This window comes from Centroberyx gerrardi, chromosome 15 (genome assembly GCF_048128805.1).
Source record: "Centroberyx gerrardi isolate f3 chromosome 15, fCenGer3.hap1.cur.20231027, whole genome shotgun sequence".
Taxonomy (NCBI): domain Eukaryota; kingdom Metazoa; phylum Chordata; class Actinopteri; order Beryciformes; family Berycidae; genus Centroberyx; species Centroberyx gerrardi.
The window spans coordinates 17,316,026-17,329,799 of record NC_136011.1 but is presented as its reverse complement, the minus strand read 5'-3'; the positions used below and the strand labels follow the sequence as shown (position 1 = coordinate 17,329,799).

At 41.1% G+C, this 13,774-nt stretch overlaps 1 protein-coding gene across 1 annotated transcript in view; it reads left to right on the top strand.

Annotated features, from left to right (window-relative positions):
• Window positions 1-13,774, top strand: part of LOC139929221 (cGMP-dependent protein kinase 1) — a 73,754-nt gene extending 59,980 nt beyond the window's left edge. Inside the window, exons 8-18 of the mRNA XM_071922059.2 lie at window positions 1,339-1,404; window positions 3,298-3,372; window positions 7,648-7,744; window positions 7,864-8,003; window positions 8,791-8,880; window positions 9,038-9,179; window positions 9,646-9,809; window positions 10,252-10,374; window positions 10,469-10,531; window positions 10,820-10,886; window positions 11,024-13,774. Of these exons, the coding sequence (XP_071778160.1) occupies window positions 1,339-1,404; window positions 3,298-3,372; window positions 7,648-7,744; window positions 7,864-8,003; window positions 8,791-8,880; window positions 9,038-9,179; window positions 9,646-9,809; window positions 10,252-10,374; window positions 10,469-10,531; window positions 10,820-10,886; window positions 11,024-11,122 (1,126 nt within the window). The 3' untranslated portion in view covers window positions 11,123-13,774. The remainder of the gene's footprint in view (window positions 1-1,338; window positions 1,405-3,297; window positions 3,373-7,647; window positions 7,745-7,863; window positions 8,004-8,790; window positions 8,881-9,037; window positions 9,180-9,645; window positions 9,810-10,251; window positions 10,375-10,468; window positions 10,532-10,819; window positions 10,887-11,023) is intronic.

The following is a 13,774-nucleotide window of genomic DNA, read 5'->3' as shown; positions in this document are numbered from 1 at the left end:
TTGTGCAAATCGGCCAATTTGTTGCTGTATCACCTATTAACCTGGTTATGAAAATGTGTGTTGTGTCTGAGTGCATGGGAGGGTGTGTGTCTGCCTTTCCCCTCACCCCTCGATTGAGAGGCTCCTCTGGGCAGGGAGAGGAACAGGTGGGGCAGAGCCAGTCATAGACTATTGGGTTAGGAGCATGAATGCAGGTCATTGGTGTTTATTTGACAGGAAAGAAACACGTTCCTTGCCACCCGTAGCTAGAGGAAGCCTTATACGGCTGCCGATATTGGCTATACCACTGCCAATACTGGCAGTGGTATAGCACTGACCACCTCACCTCTCCTCTCTTCTCCTCTCCTTTCCTCTCCTCTCCTTTCAAAACTTGTCGTTCCCCCCACCAGCTGTGACCTTTTTCCAAAGGGGTAGCAAGAGCAAGAGAGACTGTGTGTGTGTAAGAGAGAGGAGGAGGGGGTGTGCATGTGGGAAGGCACAGGGAGTTTACATAGCACAAGGAGGAATTGTCACCTCTGCCCAAGTGAAATAGGTTGCCATATGTCTGAGTTCAGATCAGAGACACAGAGTGATTGTCAGTTTCTGTTAGCACTTCAGTGAATCGAATCAACTCTCTGCATATCTGGAACAAAGCCTGTTCTAGCTTTTAATTCGCTCCCCGTCGGGATATTATACTTATCAAGAGCATGATCCTTTTTGTCTTTTTTTTTTTTGACAAGATGGGGCATGAAAGGAAACACTTATGATATAATCTTCTTATGGGCTATCACCCGGCGAGTCTCCCGTGTGTTTTTGTAATATTTTAGTCTGCGTTAGGGTGGATATCACTACACTTGGATCGGAGTAGTATACACAAGTGGTACAGACACGGCTTTCTTCGTAGAGGGGCGCCCTGGACAGTGCGTTGGTCCAGTTTGAGCTTTTCTCTGTGGGACGCTGTATGCAGAATTTCCATAGTAAAGGATGGATTCTCGGGATACCGACTCAGAGGATTCCTGCGACTGGGGCGACTCCTCTGAAGAACCGTCATCATCATCAGAGGAGGATGAACTGGATGTCATTAATAATAAAGAGTAATGCCGATCATGCTGCTAAGAGCAACATTTCCATTTTGTGCCAGTGCCATTTATTGACTAAATCGAGTTGGATTAGACTTTACTGAGATACATGTGTTTTGATTTGACTCGTTCTAACATCAAAGCTCTGATGAAACATTTCAAATGATGTTTGGCTTGTTTGAGTGGTGTTCACACAGTTTTTGAATAGTGTATCATAGGAAACACAAAATATATCTCCTTTACTATTGTGTCTGATAATGCTGTGTGATTGTCTTTCCAGGGAGGACATCAGGACCGCCAACGTCATCGCAGCAGAGACGGTCACCTGTCTAGTCATCGACAGAGAGTGAGTATCAACACAGAGGATCCTCATAGGCTTGCTGTTTTTCACCGTTCATCTAATTTCATTTGGCTGATGCTAAAAGAGCTGAATGCTAAATGAATTGGAGTCATAAAGGCAAGTGTGAAATGTTTCCTAACTCTAGGTTGAATCACCTTAAAGCAGCTGAAATCAAGAACTTTTAGATTTATGCTGAATGGGGATGACTTTGAAATGAGTTTGAAACATATAGTATATAACTCCTATTCATTTTGCATTTAGTAGTGGCTAAAGACTGGTGTTTGTATGGCTTTTAACAGAGAGAACCCAACCATACTTTATAGTTGAACTGAAGTTGGAGCTTTCCTTTAATTGAAATAAGATCATTTATCTCAGTGCAATCTTTATCTTCTGTTTTTACTACAACAGCATACTCAAAAAAGGGTAATGACACTTTGCTATTGGGTTATCATCTGAGCAGGTCCAATTAGATCATCTCTGAGTCTCTCCATCTGTAGCACTGAGTTGTGTGGTAAGAATAGAGAGGCAGAAGGGCTGGGTGTGAAGGTTAGGGGAAGAGGTGGTATCAGCTTACCCCGGCCCTCCCTCTGGCCTCAGGGAACACGTCAGGCACAAATGGGCCGTCCTCGGAGCTAAGTGATGGGGCGAGTGAGGCGAGTGAGTGAGTCATCCCACAGAGAGAGGTGATTACCATGGCCTCTCACTCTGTCTGTCATACAAGTAGCTAATGCTGCAGCAACCTGAATAGCAAGCGCATCATGTGTGTCACGCAGCCAGGCCTGTTTCGGAGCGAATGCCAGGTTGTTTGTGTTTAGGGGATTTATACCTGTGTGTGTGTGTGTGTGTGCGTGTGTGTGTGTGAGTCTGTGGGCTGCAAAGACACAGGACAGCTTAACTGGTGAGATAAGGATAATTAGAGGAGCTGTGTTAGAGAAAGAGGAAGAGAGACAGAGAGCGGGTAAGAGACGGAGAGAATAAAAACAAGTGGCACAGAGTTGCAGACAGTGCAATAGATACTGTAACCAACCAAACAGATAAAGAAAGGCTTAGTAGTGAGAGAGTCCCAACAGGGGAAAAACACCAGCTGTATCGCTTCTTCTCATTGACAGCTTCATGAGCCTTGCATAAGCACCGCCGCAGTTAGTATTCTCCCAGCATGTTTGGAGTCCTTAACATAGGCATCTATACTTCAGTTTAGTGAGAGAGATGAGTTGAAGTGTGTAGTCTTTCCTTTCAGTGCGCCACTTTGCATAACACTTGTAACTTGGGAGGATTTTAACTTACCAGCCCGGCTTGTTATCTGGTCTAACTAAATTATTTATGGAGCTGTGGTTCAGGTATATCCTGGAGGAAATGGACTTTATTGTATGGCTGATTATAAGGACGTTTCTTTCAGTTGAATAACTTTCAGGTATCAAAAGTGGAAAATATGTTCATGGCTTTCATCTAATCAGGGATATATTGTAGAAGAGCCAGAATCGTTTTCATCAGTCAGCACAGTATCTTTCTACTGTATAATGCATTAATTAGATGATTTATGCAGACCCTTTCCTTTCCCACGCAGCCCCCATCAGCTATATCACACTATTTTACACCTCTTCATGGTAGCTCTGTCTTCTTGTCTGTTCACAGTGGTTTTCAGAGGCTTGTTTCTAAAAGCAGACTGATGAATATTTGATAGTAACTGGCAATGGTTTCATAACAGTCTAGCCATATAATTCACAAGATGCTTATATGGAACTCTGTTGTCTCACTTGCTGCAGCGTAAAAACGACTTTATTCCTTTTAACTGTAAGCTATTCTCTCATTCCCTAAGTAGAGAACATGTGTATAATTTGGGTCTGGATTGAAAGATTCATAATAAACATAAACTAACTTTTACTTTTTTGTTTGTTGCAGTTCGTTCAAGCACCTGATTGGCGGTTTGGAGGATGTGTCCAGTAAGGGCCATGAGGATGCTGATGCCAAAGCCAAGTAAGTCACTTAAAATTTGTTCTTCATCACCATATCCACTCGTATCTTATTGCTATGTGCTTGGGGTTTCATTTTCTCATAAACCATGTTCTATTTTGTTATTTTTTATTTCAATTCACGCTTGTCTTGGGAATAATTTCATTGAGTCTTGATGAATTATTCAAAAGTTGAACCGTATTGTAACTGCCCACCAGCTGCACCACTTTAAAGGAGCATGTTTTTATACTGCTCATAGTATGCAAGTCAACAATTGTTGCGTTATGCCTTTAAGTCTCTTATATAACAAGACAATACTCGGGTGGCAGGCCAAGAAGCAAAGGTTGTGACCTCCGCCTCTATTTCTGGAGCAATGAATATGTACTCTATTTATTGTCGCTATGGAAACAGGAGAGTAGCACTATAGAAGGCACAGGGCACTTTGGCAACGAGGTGGGCATCTTGAGGTTCGGGCAGCTACATATTGGCATAATCTGATGCCAAATATGCTCGGTGTTATGTTGTGAGTGAAGGTGAGGAGAAATCAAACCCCAGTACTGACTGATTACAGACAGCGAGACAGCAGGAACAGCTTATCTCCCCAGTCAGAGGGAGATAGAGAAAGATAGACAGAGATAGAGGGAGGGAGCGGAGAGAGAAACACAGGGAGAGGACAACAAAACAGACTAGACAGTGTTCCGTGGTTTAGATTTTTAGCTGTCTGCTGGGAGTGTCACTCATGTTTTGCAAGGCACTGGCATTTAGTCAGCAAAGAGCAGGACATAACGACAGTCAGTGAGTTGGATAGAGATTCGGGGGAAAGAGAGAAAGGGGGTATAATGGGGGCAGAGTGGCTTGCCTCTGGCACTCAGCCCCAGCTGGGTGCCCCTCATGGCTCACTACCACTGATGTTTGCTCTGCCAGCAATCCAGCAGATGTGTGTGTGTGTGTGTGAGAGAGAGAGCGACTAGAGATTTGCAGCATGCATTCTCTTCCCTGTTCACATTCCCAGGTCTCTAGGGAAGCTAGTTTTAGATTGATTTTATGCAAACAAGCAAATGGAGAATCACTCTTTCCAAGTTTGGCATGGCCATCCTTTCTTAAATTATCTTAAACCCTGTTCTCCGCAGAACCTTCCCATAAAATAAAACTTCTCTCTGCTCCCCGAAATGTGTCACATCAAAGCCGTTTTCACCCTGATTAAGGTAGCTTTCCCATCTTCGTGCTGCGTGTAGTCTTTCCCCGCCCGGCGGAGCCCATTTGTTTCTTGGTGAGGAAAACCTGAGTCAGGATCCCACAGTGATGGAAACTGTCTCTAATTGGTCACAGTGGATAAACGCCATGCAGCAGTATCTTAGCTATACACCAAACTACAACTCCTCTCTATGAGGTCGACAGGTCTTTTCTTCAAAGACCGCCTCCCTGTTGTTATGTGCTACATGTGCACATTATTTTTGATCAAGTTGCTGCTTCTCCCTGCAGGAGGGGCTTTGCACTACACAAAATAGATAGAATACAGTCCTCTTGCTGTGATATTTCCCCTGTAATTCTAAATTCTGCATAAAACATGTTCATTTGTACACTTTGTTTAGCAGAACTTGTGGGATGAGCATCTAAATATTTAGTACTAAATATGAGGCAAATCAGTCAAAGGATTTCAACTATAGCACGGAGTTAACATCTATGCAAAATAATCTTTATTGAGCAGATAAGCACTTAATGCTAACCATGGCCAAACCAGCAAGAGTATTCAGTTTGATTTAAAAAGAAAATATGACACACATCTGATTGCTGCTCTGTTGAGCAAGTCAAGGGAGTTCAGTAGGCAGGAGTGACTGGTAAATAAAAGTCCCATTTAATGAGAGTCATATTACAAGTTTAGGGTCAGAGATGCCTTCTCCTCTCCCCTCCCTTTGGGACAGAGCTACAGCAAGTAGACTTAGGGCATGGAAAAGAGCAATATAGAACATGCACACACACACACACACACACACACACACACACACTGACAAACATACTTATACACATGGGGATTACATCATTTTTCATGATCTCATCCGTCCACTGATACAGATTATCCCACAATGGGGTGCTACTTGACCCACATAGGAACACTTGAAATGGGTTTGCCACATTCAAAACTGACATACATACTAGTTCTACCTAATAAAATACCCTTAAAATACAACATCTACCTAACTAACAAGGATTTCATTATAATGCTGAATGCAGATGAGCTCTGTGTTAGTTTTCATTCACGGTCATGGGTAGATAATTGCTTGACTTATATGTAGGATCCCAGACCTACTGGGTCGATTTAATGTAACCTCTGCTAACATAATATTCCTGTCTATGTCTGACTTGTAATTCGTCAGCTGTGGACACAGACAAATGTCACTTTCTGCTGCTTATCTGAAAAACCAATAAAATCAGTATTGAGAATTCTGTTATAGTTGCAGAAAAAGTCAACAATATTAATCTAGATAGAGAATAACTCAGTTATTCATTGACACCCAGAAAGCCTGTGTGTCCTTGATTGAGAGAGAGAGAGAGAGGCGGGGCTTTTGTCTAGAAATAGACCATTCATTCCAGTTCATTGTATTAAACTGATAACTTCGACAACAGGATTCAAGGTTGTCTTATTGTGTTAACTAAAAAAGGATTTCACCTGTTCAACAAATGTCATTACCAACATAGAACAAATATCTGGCTCAACTTCCCATTGCTGTTTAACACAATAGCTTCCTTTTGTATTTCGGCTTTGTGTGGCTTGGAGTTTTGTTCCTTGGTTTTAACAGCTCTCACTTTACCTTGATAATTCTAATGGAGCAACGCCGCCATCTAATGGCCAAATGCTATCATCACTTTTTCCAGAAAATCATGTCAATATGTGACTACTCAGGACGTTCGGTAGTGCAATGATTCCCTCATACCTGGACAACTATTTGGCAGGCCACCTTCATCAAGGGGTTCGATGACTCCATCTCATAGATATAAAAAGATGCCACAGAGACACCTAGGTGCTGCTGGTATGTGTGTGTGTGTGTGTGTATGTGTGTACATGCATGTGATTAGTGATGAAAGTCAGTCACCAAGAGATTTTCATGGTCCTGTCTCAGTCACCTAGTGAGTGAAGTTCCTTTTTCTAAGCAGAGAGCACTCTGGGACTTGAAGTGTTTTCTGGGCTGGCTTCCATCTGATGGGTGGAGGCAACGAGATGAAAGGATCAGCTGTGATGTGAAACTGACAATTTAGCACCAGTGCCTATAGACACAGGTGGACAGTGATTGTCCTGGTAAACATGCTGTCTTTCTGAGAACCAGAGCAGTCAGAGAACACTGCCCACTGTTATGGGGCTTTGGGAATGAGGCTCATTGTTCTTCCTAGTAATATGATTGATGTATCAAGTTCATGTTGCATACTTCCTGTAAATGGAATGAAATTTCTATTCCACATCTTAAATGGCCGCATATTTAACAAAACTCTGAGCAGAGGGAGGTTGATCTAAGAGGTTTATTACAATCTTTATTATAATCATTTAGATAAATCGGATCCCAGAACAGTACTCATAATCTGAGTCGCTTGAAAAACATCATCCCTGCTGCTCCAAGAAAGAACGCTGCTGACTCATCTAAACAAATCTCCCTTGTATGGTTATTGTTTGGTTCCATCTGTCATCGGCACAATGCTATACTGCTGCATGTGTGAGCGCGGGAGGCCCGAGGAAGAGACCATAGGCTGTTCAGAGTGACCCAGAAAACCCTGTCCAGCCTCAGATCTGCCCTAAGCCCGCTGATCCAGAAACTGAGCTGATGATACACTCCCTGGATCAAACAATAACCAGAGAAGACTTGGGGCATCTGGGGATATGGGACGGACACGTGCAAACGGACAGCCTGTTGGGGTGTTTGCCTGGTGGCAAAGCCAAAGCATGTCTTCAGATGCCAGCTGAGGCCTGTAGCGCAGCTCGTGTGACGAATGTCCCGTCTTTGTTCTCTCCTTTCCAGAATGGGGACAGGCAGGGGACAGTTAGTCTGTGCTCACACAGAGGTCAAAGTGGCTTGGCAGAATACTAAACACAGACACAAGGTGTTCACGTGTCCATATTGATATACCCCACATCCTCAATGACATCCTTGATGATAGAAAACGGTGACTGAGATCCTTTAAGGTTTACAAACAAATGAGCTCAAAGAGAACAGGGTGTTTTGTCCCAGGTTGTTGAAAGTGGATTATCTCCTCTTCCATCTTTCAGCTCAGATCTTTAATCTCCTTCCTTTTCTGTCCCTGGCACCACAGGTATGAAGCAGAGAATGCGTTTTTCTTCAATCTCAACCTAGCCGACTTCAACATCATCGACACCCTGGGGGTTGGTGGCTTCGGACGTGTCGAGCTGGTACGTGGCTCCGCATCCACACAATAACATTAATGATACACATGCTGGCTACAGGCTGCATAGTAGTACGGCTGACATTTGTATTTGAGTTTCTTTTTTCCCCTCTCGCCTCGCCGCAGGTTCAGCTGAAGAGCGATGAGAACAAAACCTTTGCCATGAAGATTCTGAAGAAGCGGCACATTGTTGACACAAGACAACAAGAGCACATCCGTTCAGAGAAACTCATCATGCAGGAGGCTCACTCTGACTTCATTGTCAGGTATACCCATTAAATGAAGGGTTTCAGGGCAAAACACACAGTGAATCACAGTGGATCAGTGGTTAGCACTATCACCTCATAGGAATCGTCTCCTGTCTGTTCTCCTGTATTCCTGTGGGTTTCCTCCCACATTCCAAAAACATCCAAGTAATGTGGATTGGAGACTATTAATTGGATTGCACCACAGGTATGACTGTGAGCATGAGTGATCGTCTGTCTATCTGTGTTGGGTCTGGGATAGGCTCCAGCACCCTTTTAAGGAATAAGCATGCAAAGAGAATGTATATGCATATACTGTATACTATATATACTGTGGAAATCAAAAGTATACACGCCCTTTCAAATGTTCTAGTTTTTACTGCCTTGCAGCCTTACATGAAATTAAATCAGACTTTTCTCACGTTCATTTGGATATAGTAAGCAGTATCAGCAAACTCAAAGTGAAAACAAACGGTTCCTCATTTCTGACCGATGTGAAAAGTAAAAAACTGAATCACCTTGGTTGCGTAAGTCTACACACTCCCTATGATTGGGGGTTGTAAGTGTGTTAAGATTTAAATAATCACATTCCAATGCATGCATAAATCTTTCATTTTGATTTAATTTAGATTTACTTTGAAGTCACAAAACGACTTGTAAGAGTAGGTATATACTTTTTTAAATGATGGATATTTCATTTTGGAATGAAACTCCTCAAATTAATAAACTGCCTTCCTCCACACAGAAATGAAACAAGTATTTATGCATGGAAACCAATTTGAGATAACATTCCCCTGTTTGTTTTCAGACTCTACAGAACGTTTAAGGACAGTAAGTACCTCTACATGCTGATGGAAGCTTGTCTAGGAGGAGAGCTGTGGACTATTCTTCGAGACCGGTAAGATCTGATTCACCAGGTTAGATATAACTGCATCGTGTTAGTTGTGTCTTATATTTCAGTTAATGGCAGTGATATAAGGCCTCAGTATCCAAAACATTTTGCTGCCAACAAATATATGCATCTTTACTCACTTGATTCTCCTCTTGGCTTTCAGCGGTTCATTTGAAGATTCGACCACCAGGTTCTACACAGCCTGTGTGGTGGAGGCCTTCGCCTACCTGCATTCCAAAGGCATCATCTACAGAGACCTCAAACCAGAAAACCTTATACTGGACCACAGGGGCTATGCCAAGTTGGTAAGAGATCTATAATGCATCAAAAACCAAATGACAAGAAATTGAAATGTCTGTGTCTAACCTGTTTAATCTCAGAAGACTGAACAGCTGCAAACAAAAAAAAAAAGATAAATCTTTCTAAGATGCTCTTCTAAGATCTTTCTAAGATGCTCTGATGTAGGCTTAAATGCAAAAACATGTTCGGCTGATGTTGGTCATTAATAAAATAGTTGAGGTTAAGTCTTGTTCTGTGTTTTTTGGAGTGCCGCCATTGCCAGTTTGTAGTTTTTGGCAGAGCACCCAACCAGAAGCGGGTTTTACATTTTTCAACACTTTCTACCTATTAAGCCAAAGCATCAAACAAAAAATCTTACTTTTTAAATCAGTGAGATATTTCCAGTATCACCATCATCATGAATATGGACACTGATTTTTCTCATTTGCCTGTGTCTGATTGACAAAACACACCTCTCATGCTGTTCTTTAGGTGGACTTTGGCTTTGCTAAGAAGATTGGGTTTGGGAAGAAAACCTGGACCTTCTGTGGGACGCCGGAGTATGTAGCACCAGAGATCATCCTGAACAAGGGCCACGACATCTCAGCTGACTACTGGTCTCTAGGAATCCTCATGTTTGAACTCTTAACTGGCAGGTACACACAAGCCTGGATGTGACCTTAAATGCTTCAATTTCTTCAACGTCTTCCCTTTGATGAGATAATCAGTAACTGCAAAAGGTATCCGTCTTAACAAGACATTCAGCCTAGTATTGAGTCTTAAAATTTCAAACAACTGAAAGAACTGGCCGCTGGGGTGAGATAATTTCACAGATTTTCAAGTGAAATTAAGTTTCTTACAAGTGGCAATATCTGCAAATCATTCCTCTAGTATATAATATCACTTGATTCAATGAAAAATCGTGAAACAATAAAATTATCCATTCTACTGGCAATTTTTTCCACCCATTTCACCTAAGATTTACGATTTCAAGACTCAATTTTAGACTAAATGAATTGTTAAGGGGACGATTTTCTGCAAGTAAAGAATATTATTACTAGTTGAACACCAGCTAATATCTTTGCCACTCTCATGCAGCCCTCCCTTCTCTGGCCCTGATCCTATGAAAACATACAACATCATCCTGAGGGGCATCGACATGATCGAATTTCCAAAGAAGATTACCAAAAATGCTGCCAACTTAATCAAAAAACTATGCAGGTGAGCGTTGGCTCCTCCATCAGTTTACCTCATTCTGATTGGTTTAGGTGTTGGTACTGTACAGACCGCTCATCATATGTTTTTTCCACTGCAGGGATAATCCTTCTGAAAGACTGGGAAACTTGAAAAATGGTGTCAAAGACATCCAAAAGCACAAGTAAGATCTTGAATTACGATTAATATGAATTACCAATGTAATCTGCTCATTCATTAATTTTTCTCTCACCAGATAATTGTGCAGTTAAACATAAACATAACATCATCATTTTTTTTTTGGGGGGGGGGGGGGGGGGTTGTTTGTGCTTTGTACGTAATTGTGTTTTGTTTACAGTTTTGAGCCTGTTGTGTCTTGTCTATATTTGTGCACTGAGAGAATTATGAAAATAATAAAACATAACATCATCAAGTGATTTGGCAATGCTGTTTTTTTGTTTTTTTTGCTCAGATGGTTTGAGGGCTTTAACTGGGAGGGCTTAAAGAAGGGGACGCTGACACCTCCTATCATCCCTAATGTAAGTGCACACTGCTGATAACTTCACTCTTTATAATTCTTCTCTCCCTCTGTTTTAGTCAACCCCATAATCAAAATGTATTCATTGATAATTCATGATTTGTGTTCATGTAATTGATTCATCTGTCTGTCTACCAGGTGACATCAGCAATCGACACAAGTAACTTTGACAGCTTCCCAGAGGACAACGAGGACCCGCCTCCCGACGACAACTCTGGCTGGGACGTCGATTTTTGAAATCCGTGTCGCCCCAAAACTAAAAAGAAACTCTTCTTTTGTTGGCTCTGGAGGCCATCTTGAGGACATAGCTGTGTTGTAAAAACTGCATTAAAAATGAGGAAGAGGAAGAAGATACAGGGATGGACGGCAAACCCTCTGGGTCACCGATATGCCTTCACTTCACTGTGGCTCTGGATAAAGCATTTATAATGGGACTGCTGTAGCACTTCTTCAGTGTTGTCTTTTACACTCAACTCACAAGGCAAAGGCAAAGAAAGTACAGGGATTCACACACATACATACACACATACACAATAAAACACAGAAGCAGATAATGGAGCCAGGTTTTCCCATGAATGTGTGATAGTCTGTTCTAAATATTGGTCTGGGATAAATAAGAGTGTTAAAAATGTGATGATGGACTGCTCAAAAAAAGAAAGGGGATGAGGATTGAATTTTCTTTTGCTGATTTTGTCGCTCTTCAGCTGTTGGTTCAACAGTTGGTGGACTTGGGGAGAGTGTTAAATGTTACTGTATTTGTCCCATGGCATTTGACGTGCAGCCGCTAGCTGCTGTCTCTGATACTTTTCATCAAGGGAAACAAGATCTGCACACTATGGGGTTTGCAAGTCAAACAGGTATCAAGTGCTCAAGACTAACCTGAATGTCACTGATTTTCTTCTTATTACTTTGAGACATCCATATGGCCTGTGCACCGTACATAATATTTCAATTTACAAGTTACATTCTCACACATGCACACATACGGCTGAAATCAAATACTTAGTACACTTTATATTAGAGTAACCTACCTTAAAAAGCACAAACATCGTTCTGTACGTTCAAAGAAAAAAAAAATGTGACTCTTCAAGTGCCCTGCTTCAACTTTAACCAATCACACACCTACACACATACAATTACAGTTATTATTTCCATAAAGAAATGTGTCATTATGCACTTAAGACCATTAACTGAGAGAAAATCAGCAATGTTATAGCTAACTTTTATTTTAAGCATCAGTAGATAAATGAAGTCAAACCCGGCCTTTTTTTTCTTTTTTTCTCCAGTGCTGTCAGCTGCTCACTGATAGACTATAATATGCTTCAAATCACACATATGAATGCTTCTGTTCCCACCCAGTTCTTCAGTTTTGTTTTCAAATCACCAATCACAAATCAATGCCTCTTCCCAATCAACCAAACCGGAAATCCTCTGTTCGCTCCTGTATAGTTTTGACATAACTGTGAACATGGTTTCAATGTCTTTGGTGCTGTCATTGACGAATTATAACGAGGAACGGTGAGATGAGAGCACTGGTTATTGTTTTTGTATAGTGATATGTCCGTGCTTTATTATTACTTTGTATTGCACTTGATTTCCTTCTTTAGAAAATTGGACATTTGTGTTGATTTGTAAACTTAAGTGAACAATTCTTTTATATCACTTGACACCTTGTTGCATTGTGCTCGGTGGTATTTCTCAAAGTTTTTAAAGAGGATTAACCATGTTTCTCAGAAAAAGGACATCCATAACAAATTCACCACCCCCTTACTTTTGGAGGCAACATTGACATCACTTACATCATCTAAAGACTATCTTGACCCAACCTCATCATATCATCTTATAGAATTCCCAAAACTTCTCCTAGAGGCCGGTGGTGAACGACCAAAGGAGATATTTTGTGAACGCATCCATAACTTTGTCCACTAGCACCATAATCTCATCATCTCTCACATCATGTCCGATAATCGATAATCAGAGCATAAGAGTAGAAAAATGCAAGTGCCTTAAATCAATGGCATACGAAATTAACATCACGAGACCTTTTCAATGCTGCATGAACAAATATACACCTCAAACTTATGTGTCCTCTTAGATGGCTGCTTCTCATCCTTTGTTATATCTAATAAATACATTAATCACTATGGAAAGAGAATTTCTAGTCATTTAATGGCTGACAAAGTGTCTATGAAACAAATTCCCTGTTTCCCTCTATGATTTAACTCGCAGGAACAATTCTGTTAAGTGTAAAATGGCGTACAATATAAAAACTATCATACCTGATGTGGCTGCACTGACATGCTTTTCTCTAGACGTGTAATGGATGTGATCTTATGAAGTCAATTGGCCTCACACAAGACACCAGAGAATGGAGACTCATTGCTCATAATGACCATCCATCAAACCTTTTATCATGCAAGCTCAGCATTTAGAGATGGCGAGAATGATTTGCAGTTTTGAACATAGATATGAAAACAGATTTCTTGTGTACTATTGTTGACGATTTTTAAGGATATGATAGCGTTGATCATATTGTATCATGATCAATTTAAATTCTCCTTTTATTTGAAAGATTTGTATTGATTTATTTGGTTTAGGTAAAGCTGACCCAGCTCAGCTCCAACATATTTCAACCCAGGAGGCCAAACAGACTGGGATACTACATAAATTACTGCATAAATGTCACCGCATTGCCAGAGTGCTAGAAATGAGGAGAAAATCTTAGTTCCAGGCATACCACATTGATCATTTTTATCACAAAGCCTTATCCATGTCATCACTTTCCAAACCACTGGTTCTGATTAATTTGTTGATCGCCTTCTGCAATGTTACCTGATATTTGCCTTGTGTTATGTTATGTGTTTCTGCTGTAAATTAATTTTGCAGAGT